The 17,665-nt window shown below is 42.4% G+C and overlaps 1 protein-coding gene across 1 annotated transcript in view; it reads left to right on the top strand.

Annotated features, from left to right (window-relative positions):
• The first annotated feature begins 362 nt into the window (after positions 1-362).
• The window catches only part of CASP10 (caspase 10), a 17,817-nt gene continuing 514 nt past the window's right edge, over positions 363-17,665 (top strand). The window contains exons 1-11 of the mRNA XM_014519232.2: positions 363-505; positions 624-700; positions 2,970-3,318; positions 4,199-4,298; positions 6,701-6,836; positions 7,701-7,804; positions 9,491-9,527; positions 9,973-10,044; positions 11,754-11,842; positions 13,537-13,651; positions 16,032-16,536. Coding sequence (XP_014374718.2) covers positions 3,005-3,318; positions 4,199-4,298; positions 6,701-6,836; positions 7,701-7,804; positions 9,491-9,527; positions 9,973-10,044; positions 11,754-11,842; positions 13,537-13,651; positions 16,032-16,536 — 1,472 coding nt within the window. The 5' untranslated portion in view covers positions 363-505; positions 624-700; positions 2,970-3,004. The remainder of the gene's footprint in view (positions 506-623; positions 701-2,969; positions 3,319-4,198; positions 4,299-6,700; positions 6,837-7,700; positions 7,805-9,490; positions 9,528-9,972; positions 10,045-11,753; positions 11,843-13,536; positions 13,652-16,031; positions 16,537-17,665) is intronic.

Below are 17,665 nucleotides of genomic sequence, written 5' to 3'. Positions count from 1 at the left end.
CCCCCACCCCCAGTTGGCTATTTACCTGGCAAAGCACTTTGCCCAGCTTGTGGCTAACTGCACGGGATTTTTCCCAAGAGGGAAGCGTGTTTGCAAAGCTGCAAAAGGTGGCAGAAGAGCCCCGGGGCCACAGTGGCACCAGAAACTGGAGGGTCAACTTCTCTTTCAAAGGCAACCACAAAAGCCCCTCTTTTTTCCATTTTTGTTTCTGTTTTGAAACTATACCTGGCAAAGCACTTTGCCCAGCTTGTGGCTAACTGCACGGGATTTTTCCCAAGAGGGAAGCGTGTTTGCAAAGCTGCAAAAGGTGGCAGAAGAGCCCCGGGGCCACAGTGGCACCAGAAACTGGAGGGTCAACTTCTCTTTCAAAGGCAACCACAAAAGCCCCTCTTTTTTCCATTTTTGTTTCTGTTTTGAAACTAGAAAAGCAAGTTTTCTGATCACTGTGCGAGGTGTTGCAACCAGTCCTGTGCCACTTCTCTTCAGGAAGCCACAAGGGCTTAGGGTGAGGCAAGGGGCAGAAGGCTGGGAGGTGTGGATCCAAACTGATGGTGTCGGTCAGGCCAGAGGCAAACCTGCCCTAGTGTAACTAAGTGTATGGTTTATTTTTCAATTGTTTCTAGCTGCTGGCAGCCCAAAATCCTCTGGGGACGCTTTTAATTCCATTTATGCCAAATGTGTATTAATTGACATCCATTTGGTAAGTAATCCATTGAAGTTAAATAGATTTTTGCAAAGTTTAGCTCTAAGAGCGGATATGGTTTTACACTATCTTGGCAAAACTGGGGCTTTAAACAGATACAACTTTTCTGTCGTGCATCCACAGATGCATTTCAGAGATGCATCACAAGCAGGGCTAAGGAGGTGATCCTCCCCCTCTGCGACACTGGTCAGGCATCCAGTTCTGAGCACCGCACTTCAGGAGGGATGTGGACAGCATTGAGAGGGTCCAGAGGAGGGCCACTCACATGATCTGGGGACAGCAGGGTAGACCTTATGAGGAGAGGCTAAGAGACCTGAACCTGTTCAGCCTTCAGAAGAGAAGGCTGAGGGGGGAACTGGTCGCTGCCTATAAACTTACTAGGGGGGACCAGCAGGGATTGGGAGAGACCTTGTTCCCCCGAGCACCTCCCGGAGTAACAAGGAATAATGGCCGTAAGTTGTTAGAGAGTAGGTTTAGACTAGACATCCGAAGGCACTACTTCAGATCCTAGCCGTCCGGACTGTGGAACCAACTTCCAAGGGAAGTGGTGCTGGCTCCTACCCTGGGGGTCTTTAAGAGGAGGCTTGACATTTACTTAGCTGGGGTCATTTGAGCCCAGTTTTCTCTCCTGCCCAGGGCAGGAGTTCGGACTAGAAGATCTACAAGGTCCCTTCCGACACTATATCTATGAATCTATGTGGAAACAAAGCCTCAGATGTGCTTTCTGGCAATGCTTTTAGGGAAGGAGGTACCACAGAAGGTGGGGTAGAGGATTGGTGGAATTGCTCTATGTGACAAGGCAAAGAATGTTAAGAGAAATATTCTGAAGATAGTTGATGGCAGGGAGTGTGTGTAGGGGAGCGTGAGAGAAGGCATTCTTCACTAGTTTTCATTTCCAGCTCCAAGAAGTTTGATTTAAACATTGGGCCCTTGCTACATGGTCAAGTTAAAGCTGGATAGAAATCAGCTATAGAGTTGTTACACATTTTCAAGCACAGACTTTGTAGCTGGCTGGCCCTTTATATGGCTCAATAGTAATTTTTGTGATATGATAAGTACTTTGCATGTGTCTTAATTTATTGCATGATTAACCAGTTAATTGCATAATATATGTAATGCGTAGCGGGGGAGAGCCAGCTCATCCGGGAATAAGGACTTCTGACTTCTCACACTGTGAGCTACTGTCTGCAGCAGGGATGACTGAATATCTGGACTCCTGGATTGTATTCCCATGCACCCTCATACACAGAACAAGGCAGTTTGCTGCTTTTCCTCAGCTGCACCATATGCCCAGCAACCCTGCCAGATAACCTCTTTATTTACTAATGCTGCTCCCTCAAGCTCTTCAAGGATTTGAATTTAGAGAATTTCCCTGACTACCACCCTTTTGGTCTCTGTAGGCTGAGCTGTGCTGCTTCCAGGTATCCTAAATCAAAGCTATAAGGACCACCTGCCTCCAGGTTGGTTTGGGAGAGTCTTTAACACTGCAACTTGATTAGAGTATCAGCTCTACCCAGATAGGAGAGGAGTACTTCAGGGACAAGGAGTAGGCAGGGCAGTAAAGAGGCCATTATTTAGTCTCCAATGAATGTAATAGGATTGTAGTTATTTCTATAGGACTGTATTTGTTTCATCTCTTTTTCAGTTTTATATCATGTATAAGAGAAGACATAAAATGGTTCTATTTGTGCCATCTCTTAAAGCAGAAGCTGGCTGCAAAGTGATGGTGCTGAAGATGCATTGTACTTATTAGCACAGAGAACTTGGGCTTTCAGCTGGTAATTGCATGACAGGTTACTTTTAACCTAAGGTAGGGGATGTACCACCTGCCCATACTGGGCCTGAGAAGAGCAGGGTTCCCACAGTGCAGGTCCAAGGGGAAGAAGGCTTTAATCAGCTTTCCCTATTCCCACCAAAGAAAGTCCTGGTCAAGCTGCCTTGATCCAGGAGCTAAGAGCATTAATTTCCATCTACTCCAGCATGGTACAAGGAGATTCTGGTATGAGGGACTGTAGGGACATCCTTTCTCACCCCCTGAGCATGAGAAGAGATAGGAGAAAAGAAGAGGTTTTGTCAGGCTCTGCAACCTGGCATTTGGGGAAGCAGTGAGACCATACACTGAGTATTTGACTGTAAAAGGGTTAAAAGGAAAGAGCTGGCCAATGCAGAATTTTATTTATTCTGCCCTGGGCCTGTTTGAAATAAAATTTTAGTTGAGCTGCTTACACTAGTGCTACTGAAATCTTACTGTTCCTTTCATTCACAGGCTGGGGAGTGTAATTCTTAAGGAAACTGTCCACCATGGATGAGGATATCAGCCTGAAGTTTCATCAGCAGCTTCTTGACATTGATGAGAACCTGGGAACTGAAGAAGTGGCAGCTTTGAAATTTCTCTGTAGTGACTTTATCTCCTTTAGAAAGCTAGAAACTGTGGAAACTGCAAAGGATATTTTCCAGCACCTCATGACTAACGATTTCCTGAATAAGGGAGATACTTTTCTAATAGCAGAACTGCTGTATAGGATTAGGTATCACTTCTTGCTCCAGAAGCTTGGCTATACCAAGGAGAAAGTGCAAGAAAATCTAGACCAGAGGGGCAGGGTGTCCCCTTACAGGTGAGCTTGCTGGAAGGTGGATGCCTTAGATGTTTTTTGCCTGGCAAGGATTCTGATATGTTTCTTCCAAATATCACAAAACAAGTAATAATGTGGAATTTTGTAACATGCATGTGCTTGGGTCATCCAGTGACTTTTAATTATGCAGTCTTCCCCTTCACCTATATGCTGCGCACTAGCATTGACTGTGTTGTTTGAGTAGTTGGACTTAGTGATGACATTGGAGGAGTGCATCCATACTCCCAAAAAGTCAAGTTGTAGACATGGTACCATTATCCAAGCACTACTTCTTAACTTGAAACTGACCCCTTAAAAACATACTATACACCTGTTGCTAGCTCTAATGGCAAGCAGTCAGTAATATGGCAAAGGACTGCTTGTATACAAAGGAAAATCTCCTTCAAAAGACAAGTGAATGAAGGGGATTATATTGGATTATTAGAGGACCAGCACATGAAAATGCAATTGGCATTTATTGGTCAGATTCACAGAAGTTGCCATAGGGTGTTGTAAATTGCTTCTCTTGCTGTGTGCAAAGGTAAAATAGGTACTGTTACAGGAATCAGCTTTATGAGCCTAGCTGTTAGAGGCTGCTGAGGACATGTATTGAATAATTGCTCTCCAAGATGCTCTGGCCTTTCTTTGGGCTTCCTGGGCCTCCTGTGGGTCCCTTGTGGAAGGGAAATTCCATCTAGTTTCTCCATTGCTTCTCTGCTTCTTCAGTGGACTTTCCATAATCAGGGTCCTGTGCCAAGACCATGCAGTTCATAGGGTGCAGGGCAAAAATTATTTGTCCTAGAGTGTTACGGGATACCAGCATAGGAGTGAGTATATTTTGTAATGGTATGCAGTTCACCCAAGCCGTGTCCATGTTACATAGGCAGATGCTGTATGAACTATCAGAGGACATCACCAGTGACAATTTAAGGAGTGTCATGTTTCTCCTGCGGGACCAGCTCCCAAAGAAGCAGACAAATATGGTATGTGGGAAAGGGCCTGGCGTGGCATGTAAGGCAGGATGGGGAAAAGTGTGGAGTACTGGGTTTTGCTGGAGTATGGCATGAACTTGCTGGAGCAATGGGGCAGAGCATGAATTGCTTTCCAGGGTGAGGGTGATGGCAGGATGAGGGTAAGAAATATAGGGCTAAAGGAAGCAGGCTCCAGCTCCAGCCGTAATCCAGAGTTACGGGGCTGGGTTGGAGCAGCAGTAACTGCTCCAAGCTGCTGTTACGGAGCCAGGCTAGAGTCATGCTCTATGCTCCAAGCTGCAGCGGGGATGGAGCCTGTCAGTGTGGAGCAAAGGTAAGGGGTGGGGGCAAGAGGGTTAAAGAGTAGCCACGGGGGAGAGACTGAGAGTTGGGGACCTGCGGCTGTGGGGAGCAGAAGCCATGTGGAGGGGGGAGGAGAAGAAGGGGAATTTGAGGAAGCCTAAGGCTGCAGGTGGGGTTAGGCACAATGATGGGTAAGTTTGGGGGGGAGGGGGCAGGCAGCAGGGGGAAAGCTTTCTGCCTGCTCCCTTTGCTGTCTCCCCTATTGTGTCCCCCACTGACTGCCTCTACTGCCCCCCTCATCACCTCTCCCCACAATACTTGCAGTATAGAGGGGGGACAAACTTAAGATGATCCTTCAATAATTATATTCCATGTATAGTATCTAATTATTGGGGAGTTGTCTTGCATTCAGGGTCATCTTAAATTAAGATAATATGGTGCATCCCTGAGGAATGGTGGAGATGGATTTCCAGTGCCCCAGTATCTAAGGGGGAATTTTGCTGCAATTAGCATTTGTTGGAGTTCATGGATTCTTCTGCAAAAATCTTTTGGGCTTTTGCTAGCAAGTTTTATGACATTTTCTGATTGTTTGTGCTTCCACTTTACCCTGTTTCTACCTATTCTACCTCTGATTCTAAAGATGGGTCAAATGACAGTTACTAGAAAGCACTGAATAAGTTAAATTAAACTGAACAGCTGCTCTTGTAGAAATCGAATGCAGCTCTCTAGGACTTTAATGTTGTCAGCACTTCATAGCTGATAACAATATAACCCTCTTCTCCTACAAGTCAGTTTTTTGAATGAATAATCCTGCCTAATGGATGGACTAAATAATGGGGGCTAATCTTTTTAGGAGTTATGCCACAAATCAGCCTTGCGTCCTCCCTGAGTTTCACTCCAGTTCTTTTCCTCTGCCAGATTTATTGCTTTGCTTTTAGTTCCGTATCCTGTGCTCCCTGCCTGATCTCCTGCTTTGCCTTCTGCTTCCTGCTCTATCAGTTGCTAGAGGGATTATCCTGGTATTGCATTTCCTGGTGCACTTTAGGACTGGGAAGGCCCCAGGCTTGATCATACAATTAATACAGTAAAAAGGCAGGCAGGAAACAGCAGGGCTCTATGTTCCCATTAAGAGAGGATGGAGCAGGAGGCAACCTAGGTTTTTGGTTTTTTTTTTTTACAGAACAGGATATGACTAGAAGGCCAGGGAGAATGAGCACCAAGCTTGCCCTGTTGTCACCAGGGCTCTTAACTATTCCACAGACCCTGAGCTGACAAGTTCTCTTGAACCTCAGGGCAATTCCCACCTCCAGCTGCCAAAAGCCCTTTCCCACATTCCTGTGGACACCCAAACTTGGCTGAAATCCACATGAAAATCCCATCTCTGTCCCATAGCCTCTCCCCACAGACCCAGTTTGGCCTTAGACTGCTGAACTGGATGTCCCTTAACCTTGCTCAGCTGTAGGGGCCCTGAAACATTTCCTGTTTAACACCTCCAGTCAACTCAGTCCCTGACAGCTTTGGGTTGGGGGAGGGGGGAAGCAGAGAAGTGTGAGGAAGAGGTAGGGAGTAAAGAGCAAAGATGAGGAAAGAATAAACTTAGATTTTAGACCAGAGTGGCCAGCCTGTGCCATGAATGCCACAAGTGGAATGGGCAGCTTCTGTGTGTGGTATGCAATACCTCAGACAGTCTTCCCAGTCCTAATGTGCACTGGGAAATGCAACATCAGGATAATTGCTCCAGCTGTGTTATGGTATCGCCAAGTGGGTCTTCTCTGCATGGGGTCACCAATTACTTCCTCAGGCTAAAGTCCTATAGAAAGCCAAGATGGGATTACGTCGTTTTATCACCTCTTTACAACCAGCATCTAACCACATGAAGGCAGTCAGGGGATTTCCCTGTAACGGCATATTTTACCCCTATGTACCCTAAGGGTGTGCTTGGGATACTAAGTACACTGTAAAACTTATTGTGCAGGCAGCTCTTTGGTGGCAAGAAGCAAAGGAGATGACAAGAATTGACTGTTTAAAGGCAGTACAGGCTTATTGTTCTCTAAACCTTAATGTCATTTAGAGAAGTGTGATTTACTGTCTTTACTGTTTTTCACTGGCAGTCTACTCTAGAGCTGCTGACCTTATTGGAAAAACAAGGCCTTTTAGCAGAGAACAACCTGCAGATACTGGAGAAAATCTGCAAGAACATTTCATGCGATCTCCTGGAAAAAATAAACAAATACAAAGGGGAAAGAGGTGGGTAACTTGGCCGCTACATCCACCATCAGCTTTCCAGAGCACAGCGGACCTACAGCCCCTAACTCTTGGCAACAGGAGTTGTTGCACAAGAGTCCTGGTCCTATATCATTACAACTGAGACTTGAAATGGGGACATTGAAGGCCTTGGTATGTGAGCTCTGCTCTGCTGCGTCTTACTGGAGTCACCTGCTAGCTACAGTGCTGTAAGGATATGCTTCCTAGCTCCAGGACCAACTGCTCTTCCTGACCACAGCCTACCAATAAGGCACAGGCTGCAAGTCTGGAAACCCTGCTCTTGTTCCCAGCTTTGCCCCTGATGAGCAGTATGATTGTGAGCACACTATTTTGCATTGCCGGGCCGCAGTTTCCACATCTGCAAAATAGCAGTAATGGTATCAGCTCTTCTTCATAAAACACTTCATGATCTGTAGCTGTGAGGTGCTACATATGTATTAGTATTAACCTGTCTGGAAGGGAGGCATTATAAACAGATAACCCTATGTGTATGTATCAATTACATTATGTTATAAATCCCAGTTCAGTTTCCAACGGGCCATTCTGCAGCTACCAAACTTACTTCATTTAGGATCTGAGGATCCATTATTTACAAACCTAAGTTTGACCTGGACCACTCAGAAGCTGGTCCTGTCTCCCACTTGACTTCACTGGAGGTTGTGGGCACTCTATACCTCTCTGCTTTCCAAGACCCATGTCCATGTGATTAAATTTTGGTGTGTTGACATTTTGTACTGTCTCTACAGCTTCACGTTTCTCTTTAGAGTTGTTCTTTCTGTGTAGATTTGTTCTGGGCTGACTGCAAGGGACCTGAAGTTCTCTTGTTTATTATGTCTCTTCTGTTAGTTTCTGAACCACAGCAGGAAAATTTTCTGACAGTCAAACAATCTGCATCATGGCCCAGCCTTAATTCTGAAGGCTTGTTTCGTGCTGGCAATGGCAACAGACAGGTATGGTAAAGTGAAGACTTGCTTTCTTTTTTCTTGCTTTTGTTTTGACACTGGCCAAGCTCTTTAACTAATCTTCCCTTTTTGTCTGGAGAGGACCGGAAAAGTACTTGTGGTGCCTTCTATAAATATGACTCCCACAAGCATCACATAATTGGGGTCAGAGCATCCTTAAATGCCAGTCATGCATCCAATCCCTAGGAAAAGTTTTACTGTTAGGGAAGGAGGAGAGCAAGAAGAGAGATGGCTATGGGAGTGTATGGAGAAGGTGGACTGGAAGGGTTAGAGGGGAACAGGAATGACTGTAGGTCTCTTGATTCTCCTATTTCAAATCTGACCTAGATTGTTTGTAACCACTATTGCTACTGTTTTAATGGCTGCCTCCTGTCCTTTGTAAACAAGTTGCTGTTAATCTACCTTCTAGTGGTCATATTACATTGCTGCCGCTATACGAGTGGCCTCATTGGCCCACTAGCTAAAGAGGCCAAAGACTAAGCATTTACGGAGGCCTAGCTATATTCCAAAAGGTACTTCCCAGAAGCATGGTCTGGTCCCCATAGATAAGAGGATATTGGTAGGACAGCATCAGGGAAGCTTGCTTTGCTGCTCTTGCACTTTCTGGATATATGCAACAAGGGTTTGTGTTTCCACAGCTTTCAGTTTAGCACCTTTCACAATAGAAAAACTAGAACAATTTCATAGTTGGTTCTTTTTTTTTTTTTTTTTTTTTTTTAAGTATCATTTGCATAAGATGCGATTGCATGTTCATGCTTCTTTTTTTTTTTTTTTTTTTGCAATTTGAGCATGAAAATACACTTGGGAAAATAAAAAAGTAACATTTAAAAATGATAAAAGAAAAAAATGAGATGTGTATCTGTTGTATAATAAACCTGTGGCGCCTGCTGCAGCTGAGTGCTAGGAAGGCAAATAATTAGAAACCAATGAATTCCATATGTTAGGATGCTGTTGCAAGGATTTTCAATGTTTACGCTTCCAGGCATAAGCTGCTCATTGGCTTAGGTCAAAAAGAGGCCTCCCCCATGATTATATATGGTAGTGTACAATTTGGTGCATCATAAGGCTGAATACCTTCCTTCTTTGAAATCACTGGTATTGCCCCAGGGCTGAGAGAGGATATCAACCAAATGGACCATTATTTATCTCTGGTATGGCAATTCTCATGTTCCTATACTCAAGGCAGATTTTACTCCACAGGTAAAGTCTTGGCTGCACTGAAGTCAGTGGGAAATTCTGCCATTGACTTCAGGGGTGCCAGGATTTCACCCAAGTGTTTACAAATGGAGTGTCTTCATGTGCAAGTTGGGTGACAGAAGTTTAAATTAAAGTCCCCTGTATGAACCCTCTCAAGGGGCAGTAGTTTCTTCTAAATGTTCGTCCTTGCTACAGTGAAACCTTATTCCTTTCATATTTCCATTTGTCATTAAGAGGAAGTAACTTTAAGCAGCCTTTAGCAAGATGCTTGTTGACAAGGAAGTCGCTGCTCCTTGCAGCTTAGTCATTGAACAGTTAGCTCTGTCTAGTGAATGTTAGTGTCCCCATGTCCCCCACCTGTTTCATTCAGAAACATGTGGCTTTGGTGTTTATGATGTCTTTTCCTGCTAAAATGACTATTTAAGTATATTTTATATACATTTGATTTTTAACACACATTTTTTTCTTTCCAAATAGATGACTAATACCAAATCTCTGAGTTCTAACATTAACGGTAAGGCTTTCTAAAATCTGTATTTTGAGAGTTTCATGTTTGATTAGGGACATTTTTAGTTTGACTCCTGGCCTGCTTTAGGTTAGCTGTTTTCTTGTTTTTGTCTTTTTCTATCTGCCCAAGTTAGGTTGGGGATTGGTTTATATTTAGGGAATGATATCAACAAGTTTTCCTATTGTTGATTGTCAGCTATAACTGGAAAACAACCAGTCTGCTTATCTGAATAGAAACAAAAAGAAGGGTGGAGGAAGCTTTGCAGAGCAGGGAGCAAGGGGGGAAGGAGAAGGGAATCTTTTTTTTTCCCCCTTTTTTTTGCTTTTTTTCTACAATAATACCTGTGAGATGTGGAACCAGGACTTTGCTGCCTTAATGTGACTGCTTGGTTAAGTTGAATTGTTAATTTTGTGACTCAAGGCCATCTATTTCTACCTTCATTGCTTTGCAGACTCTTATGCCGAGGAGACTGGGAGCCTGCGAGAACATGTTGGGAATGTGTGCTCAATAACTGGCAGGCAAGGTGTGTCTTGATAAGCTTGTCTTTAATAAGCTGTTAAATTAACTGTTTTTAACTCTAAGCTATTCTTCTTGCTGGCTGCCTAAAAACAAAGAATAATTTTCTAAGTAGTTCACATGGACTTGGGGAAAGCTTTGAATATTCCTCAAAAATGCCCATTTGAAGGGGTAGGTGGGTTGGGACACTAGCAAGAGCTACAGCTCCCCCTCACTGAGATAACTGGAAGTGCAGCTCCACTCAGGCATTTCTAGGTGAAATGAGGCAATAGTCTGAGGCAGTGATGCTCAGCCTATAGCCCAGGGGCTGTATCTGCCTGTGGAGCCATGCCTCAGTCCATGGGGCTCCCCACAAGTTCAGATACATAGTTTTAGGGGAGCAGTGGCAGCATTAATTGGCACTGCTCCCCCTGTTACTAAATTTCCAGCCCTGTGGGGAGCTCCATGGGCCAGGTGATGTGGCCCTGTGTGATAGATCAGGCCACTGTCAGCACTGGCTCTGTCCATGGCCCAGTTTAAATTGGACACCACTGGTGTAGAGATAGGGAGATTCGCTAGTCTCATGTCTTCATTCCCATTCCCCCTCACCAAATCTTACCAGAAGGCGTTCACCTGCTCTCCTTAGGAAGGCTATCCCATACTCAGTTCTTCTATCTGCTGCTTAATTAAAAAAAAAAAAGTTCCTGATCCAAGCTACAATTCTCTAGTCAGTTGTGAGGGGGAAGAGCATAGCATATGCTATGGTTGCCTCTTGTGGGGAATTGCAGTAGATCAACCTTCTCAATTAAAAGGGAGTCAGGAAGTAGGGTGGTAGAGGTCATTAAACACTGAAGGATCAATCCAAGCCACAGGATTATTATGTAAGTGATGCAGTGATGGTACAGCAGGAAACCTGTGCATCTCTTGCCCAGGTAAATGTGGTTGCATTGGTTTTTCTTCCAAAGTCTGGTTTTGTTTTGCAAAGTGATACTGTATATATAAATTGCTCTAGGATTACACATTGGCCTCTCAGACTAGATTTACATTGCTGAGCTAGCTTTAAATCGGCTAGCTCTAGTATTGGTAGCAGTTTAGCTGTATTACAAGCATGGGGCTCAACATAAACTCTTATATCCTGCTGTGCTCCCTAGTGCTACAGTTAGACTGCTGCTTGTACTCTATATCAGTACAGATGCTGGGCTAGTTAGGTTAAAGCTAGCATGGGTAGCTCTAAATGACATAGCAACCACTTCTGTAGTATAAAGCGGAGCCTCACTTCACAAGTTTTTAAACAAATATTTTTTCCAGCATCCAGCGCTTTGAACCCCTACTGCTACATCAGCCAGTAAGTACAGTATAATTGGAATCAAGTATTTGTCTACTGCAACTTCAGCCATGTCTTGGTATCCATTTATAACACTGTTGAGCCCTGACTAATAAAAAAAGCCCCTCTGTTCAATGAGCTAAATCCCAGTAGTCTTCCTCTGCCACAGCTGTGTTGATTCTATGATACTAATAAGAACAAAAGTCTTATTTTTGTCCCTAAAGTGTGTGTGATGGATCTGACCTAGAACAATACAAATCATCTGTAGGACCATGACATTTTGTACACAGCATTTTATTATAGTGCAATTGTACTTCAGTACATACAAGACCTGCTACATTCTAGCCATGCTCAGCTTTTCTGTGCTTCCCCAAATTAGTAATTTCACCTCTAAATATCTTCTTTTTTTCCAGATGACAAAGCAATAAATATTACACAAGGCATCTCTAAACTGCACTTGGAAGACCCCACAAGAATCTGCAACTTGGAAAATAGAACAGAGGTTTGAGATACTCTCCTGACTGTAGTTGCCAGAACTTGCAAAGTCCTTACACTCAACTTGATGGCATTTCCCTGGCTGTCTTTGTCTCATGCGATAACTTTTGAACAGAGCTCCTGATTAATTCTAACATTTAAGGGAACATTAGACATCCGTGGCCAGGATCCTAGTGATAGGGGAGGGGAGAAATGAAAGAGGAAGACACACAGAGCTCTTTACCATCTCCTTAACATAGCCTTTGCTTTGAGCACCTGTGCAGTTGTCTCCAGATCAACCAGTTTGTCACCCATTTAATACCTTCTCACATAGTAGTATTCCTGCTCATCTTCCCAATAGCATTTGACAGGGGAATGCATCCACTTTCTGAATGATTTTATTTATCTGGGTTATAATAATGTTGGATGGAAGACGGAAAGGAGAAGAGAGATGTTCTACAGCCCCTGGCACAGAGATAAAGGTGTATACACAGAGTCCTGGCCAGGGAGTCAGAAAAGGGCGCCTGGCACAGAGGAAGTATAACAAACCAGGTGTGTTCCTATAGTGTCAAGATATTAGGATGTCCCTCGGCTCCATGCTTCTCTCATTATTTTGCTGCTTGTTCACTGAGAGCACACCAAGATTTGCCCTGAGATAACTTGTTACACAAGTCAACTTGTGTTCCATTTGCCCCAGTCCAGGCCTTGCAGCTGTAGTATAAGTGTGCCAATTTGTGGGAAATTCCCTTTGGTTTGTATAAAATTATAGGATCCCTCATTTTGGCAAAGAGGCAAGCCTGCAATTATCAATTGCTCTGAATATCATCTTTACCACAGGCAATCAGTAAGGTAAATAAAATAAGCAAAATATTTATTATGCAAGTAAGAATAAAAGTGATGACAGGAACTGCAATTTAAGATGAATCATATAAACAAACCTAACTGAGTTAGATAAATAGAATGCAAGAAAAATTATCATAAAAATGGAAGAAAGCTCTCACTTTGCTTTTTTTATCGGAACACATTACTGGTCTCTGATTAATGATCTGTCTTGCTCTCTTCTGTCGGTTTCCTGCAAACTACAGGTTATCCCAGAATCTGATGAAGTGCTTCAGGTCACAAAACCCCTTCTACTCTATATGTATTTTATCTAGTTAGTCTTCAAGGTACATGTCTACCTTGCTTAATCCCAGTTTCTGCCAGCTGGGGGACTAAATTACCCAAAGACCAGGGATTTCTAGACAACCTCTCCTCTCCAGAGGGATTTCCTTTATACTTTACTTCAATTTCAGACAGGTCCTGGAATGGAAAGGTGATCCAGCTTGTGGGGAAAATGAACTAAACCTACAGGAGCTATGAAGCATGTTTTCTTCCTGGTCAATAACCTGAAGGACTGGGCTGTTCTCAGTTGTTTGGTACCTTCATGGGAACTGTTTGCAAGTTCTCTTGCTCCTTGTACCACTTGATCAACATGAAGTTTCCCTCCTGTCTTCTTACCTGTAGCATGAATGGAGATTATGGGAGCAACTGTTGCTGCTGCTTTGGTTCCTAGAAGTTATTATACCAAAACTACATGTGCATCACAACAATATCAAGTGTCTGTGCTGCTCTAGGAATAAATAGTGCAGCTTCTAGCAGTTGAAATAACTCAGTGCTCTTCTTGCTCAAATGAGTGTAAACTTACAGTTACTGTCATCTGGTTTTCCTTCTCTTTATCTGTAGAAGCTGATGATGACCTATAACATGGATGGACTTCATAGAGGATATTGCCTCATTATTAATAATTCTGTTTTTTCTCGGACTCTGACAGAGAGAAAAGGCTCTGGTAAAGATGCGGGTAAGTGACTTTTGTTAAATTTTTCATTCTGGTTTTGCTGTACCCCTTTTAATTGTTCCACTGCTCCTCACTGTTGTATTTGCTCTTGGTTTAATGACATAATGATAAGTAGAGAGATATGGCCATGTTAGTCTGAAGTCAAGTAGAACACAGGGTAGATTTCCCGTCATCAGATGCTTCAGCTCACAAATGCTTGTACTATAAAAAAAATACTTTAGTTAGTCTCTGTGGTACAAATCTATCCTGCTTTCTACTTGACTTCAGACTAACATGGCTAACTACATCTCTCTGCTTTTGACTGTGCCTTGTATAGTCTACTTTTTTCATAAAAGTCAAATAATGTGACTTGTGAGATCTGGCTACTCAACCCTACTTGTATTCTAAGTAGAAAAGTAAACAGGATCACTAAACAAAGATGAGTATACAGTGGTATCTTTAACTAGTGAAGCCAAACTGCATTTCCAACAGAACATTCATCTTAAAACTTGAGATTATATTTAGCTTATCAGAGGTCTACTGTTATTGTTAGATAACTTTCTCACAGCACTACTAGCCACTACTGCATTAAGTGTGACAGCTCCTTTGTATGCAATTTGTTAATAGTTTGACCTCTTATTTGTAGAGGCGTAATATATTTAGCTAGCCACAGCCTACAAATATTTCAGTTGAAGCTGTGCTTTCACTTTTTTCAGACAAGTTTAATATGCAGAGCTCTTTAGTTACAAACTAAATGTTTTGCTGTTCGTGTTCCAAGACCATGAAAACATATGCACCCAAATCGTGGCTGGAATTTGATCTTATTTTTATGTAAACACATTGACATCAATGCATCTATTTCTGATCTAACACTAGGACAAGAAAAATCAGAATTAGGCCCCTGATTTAAAAATAGAGAATAAAAAAAATACTTCAGCAAGAAATGGTATTCATAGCACACTAATTTAAAATTAATGCGTTCCTCTGACTTAGCTAAAAATTGCAGCTGAAAAGTGTCTTGCTCTGCTTTGTATTTTAATTTAAAATAGCAAAAAAAAATCTGACCAAACAGACAAACAGGAATGGTCCTCAGTAAAGATTGCGTACTTGTATTGAGCTCTTGGTATACAATACAGGATGTTGGCATAAAATCGTGGTCATAATTGGAGAGCACAAGAATTTGAAAAAATAAAGCAAAAGCAGGGTTTTCTCTGTATTTATATCTAGCTCATTTCAGGGTCAAATCCTGGTTAAAGGCAAAACAACCACAATACGGTCTCTTCACACGTAATTCTATTTCTATGCTTTAAGCATAAAAAAGAATGAATTGCATTACTTTTGTGGGAAATTTTAAAAAATCAGTTTCATGTATGGGTTTTTTAACTGGTTTAACACTTTTTTACTATTTAATGTATCATCTTGATGGGAAAAGGGAACAAATAAAGCTGAAAGAATTTCACTTTTATAGTGTTGTCAATTGACCCTCACCATTGTTTTCTATAAAATATATTGCAGACTCTCACTAATACACATGCTTCATAATTCCCTCATAGAGGTGGTCTTCCCTACTTGTTAGGAAATACCAATAGCAGAGGAAGCATTAAACACTCAAGATTATCTCCTATTGCAGTAGGTTCTGTAGTACACATTGAGAACTAAGGTACACATTGAGAACTAAAATTAAACAATCTTTATCAGTGAACTATCCTTACTTTCTTCATGTTTGTCTGTGCTTTGCTCACTGAATTCCTAATGTAACCAATTCGGAAAAATTCCATAATTTTTCCAATCACTACAGGCAACCCCCACTTAGCACTCTTAATTGGTTCCTGAAAAACCAAGCGTTAAGCGAAACCAAAAGTATTTGACAACCCAAGATGACAACCACAAGTTTTTTTTAATGACCCAAGATGGCGAACGTGAGTGTTATAACAAAACTTGTTGAGCCCTAAGTGAAATCAGGTATCAATTTAAAATGAGCGTTACAGCAAAATAGTGCTAAGCAAAACCATGTTAAACAGGGTTACCTGTAAAATGAATTGGCAGTGTTCTACCAGGCAAGAAATCCAATATTAAATTTTGTAAAGGTCACATAGTGCCTATAAACAATACCTTTTTTTATTTGTAAAATTTGCACTATACACACACCCTACCAAACTACATGGAGGCCTCTGATCTTGCTTTCTAAAGCTCTGCTCTAAATAAGTGAAGGATGTCTTGGACCTTATTATTGTAACTGTCTGGGGCTCTGACTACCTTATCAAATCTTTAGTGTACTCTAGTGAATGGGTAGACTGCAGGAGAAGCCTGATGTGAAGCCTGTAACTCCAGCTTCGTTTGCATGGTAATTTTATACTGTAGTTCCTTTTGTCCACCTTTTCTCTCCATCTCTCTTTAATGGCAGAGGAACTAAAGCGAGTTTTTACATGGCTTGGCCTGGATGTGAAAATGTATAAGGATCAGACTTCAGAACAAATGAAAGTACTCATGGAGGAATGGAAGCTCTCAAACGATCACAAGAGCAGGGACTGTTTTATTTGCTGCATTCTATCTCACGGAGAGTCAGGAATAATCTACGGGACAGATGAGATAAAAGTCCCGATCCGCACAATCACATCTTACTTCACAGCTAGCCAATGTCCACAACTGGCTGAAAAACCAAAACTGTTTTTTATCCAAGCCTGTCAGGGTAAACAGATCCAACGTGCTGTCTACCTTGAAGCAGATGCACAAAATCCTGACTTGCTTCCTGTACAACAGACAATCTCCCCCTCTGAAAGCATTCCAGAAGAAGCTGATTTCCTCCTTGGCATGGCGACAGTTGATGGTTATGCCTCTTTCCGGCACGTGCAGCAGGGTACTTGGTACATTCAAGCCCTCTGCAGTAAGTTGCAGCAATTGGTGCCAAGGTAATACTTCCATATTGTTGGAGGGTGATAATTTTTTGGTAATGCAGATTCATGTTTGTGACTAAATAGGAGTGACTGAATTCTTACTCACCAAAGGCCTGCCTGAGTTAAAGATCCCTTCCCCCACAAACTTGTACCAATTAATTATGCTGGTACAAATTTAATACTGGTCATCTTATTTAGTTTGCCCCTGTAAACTTACATCAATATTTCCAGGGTCAAGGCAAGAGAGATGGTCTGAAGTGCCTGGCATTCAGTTTTGGGAAAACCAAACTCCAGACTCAGTCTGATTTAGGTTCAGATTCTATTTGGACAGAGCCATCACCATCATGAGTGGGTTCACATAAGTATTTGGTTCCCTCCCTTCTCATGGTCAAATCAAAGCAGCTTAATTTTGCAAAACCAGGAGATACTTGGTTCTGTATTTGAACTTAGTGAGTGGGTAGGAGTTCCTATTTTTGTTCCATCTTTGTTAGATGCCTACACTGTATCTTCCAGATGCCATATGGGAAGTAATAAAACACTGCCATCTCTAAACAACAACTATAACAACCCCCACACTGCCCAACCAGAAATCTTTTCTTTGCTGTGGCATGGAGCCTAGTTGGAGCCTTTGCTGTAGTGATGTGCAGGATGTGTGCACAAATCCAGCCACAGGGAACTCTGGTTCTGCCTGGTCTGGAAACTGGACTCGGATCCCATTCCTTGTATAATTTTGATGAATCTCTCCAAAGCATGCAGCTTCATGTCATTAACTCTCTTTTTGTTTTTATTACTAAATTAATGAAAAGGAGAGAGAGAAAACATGCCATCTGTGTATTACGGCATTTAAGAGCATGTCTACACCCTCCAAAGAACAGGCTAGGAACTGTATGTGCATATGTATATGCTACATGTCTAAAAAGATGTAGTTTTGACCCTTAGTGTGGCCTGGCCTTTGTGAAAGTTAACGTAACTGAGATACAGAACTTGCTGGTACATGCCCAGCACATCATTTGCCTCATCTCACCTGGGCTGTAGCACCTACATACGTTGTGAATTATGTTTCACTATGGCACTCCCACCACCTTTGCTACAGGCATCAGTTAGGGTAGACATGCCCTGACAGTCTGTTGATCCCACAAATGCA

The sequence above is a fragment of the Alligator sinensis genome, unplaced genomic scaffold, assembly GCF_000455745.1.
Source record: "Alligator sinensis unplaced genomic scaffold, ASM45574v1 scaffold566_1, whole genome shotgun sequence".
Classification (NCBI taxonomy): domain Eukaryota; kingdom Metazoa; phylum Chordata; order Crocodylia; family Alligatoridae; genus Alligator; species Alligator sinensis.
The sequence above is the reverse complement of the archived record's forward strand: the minus strand, read 5'-3'. Positions and strand labels throughout refer to the sequence as shown.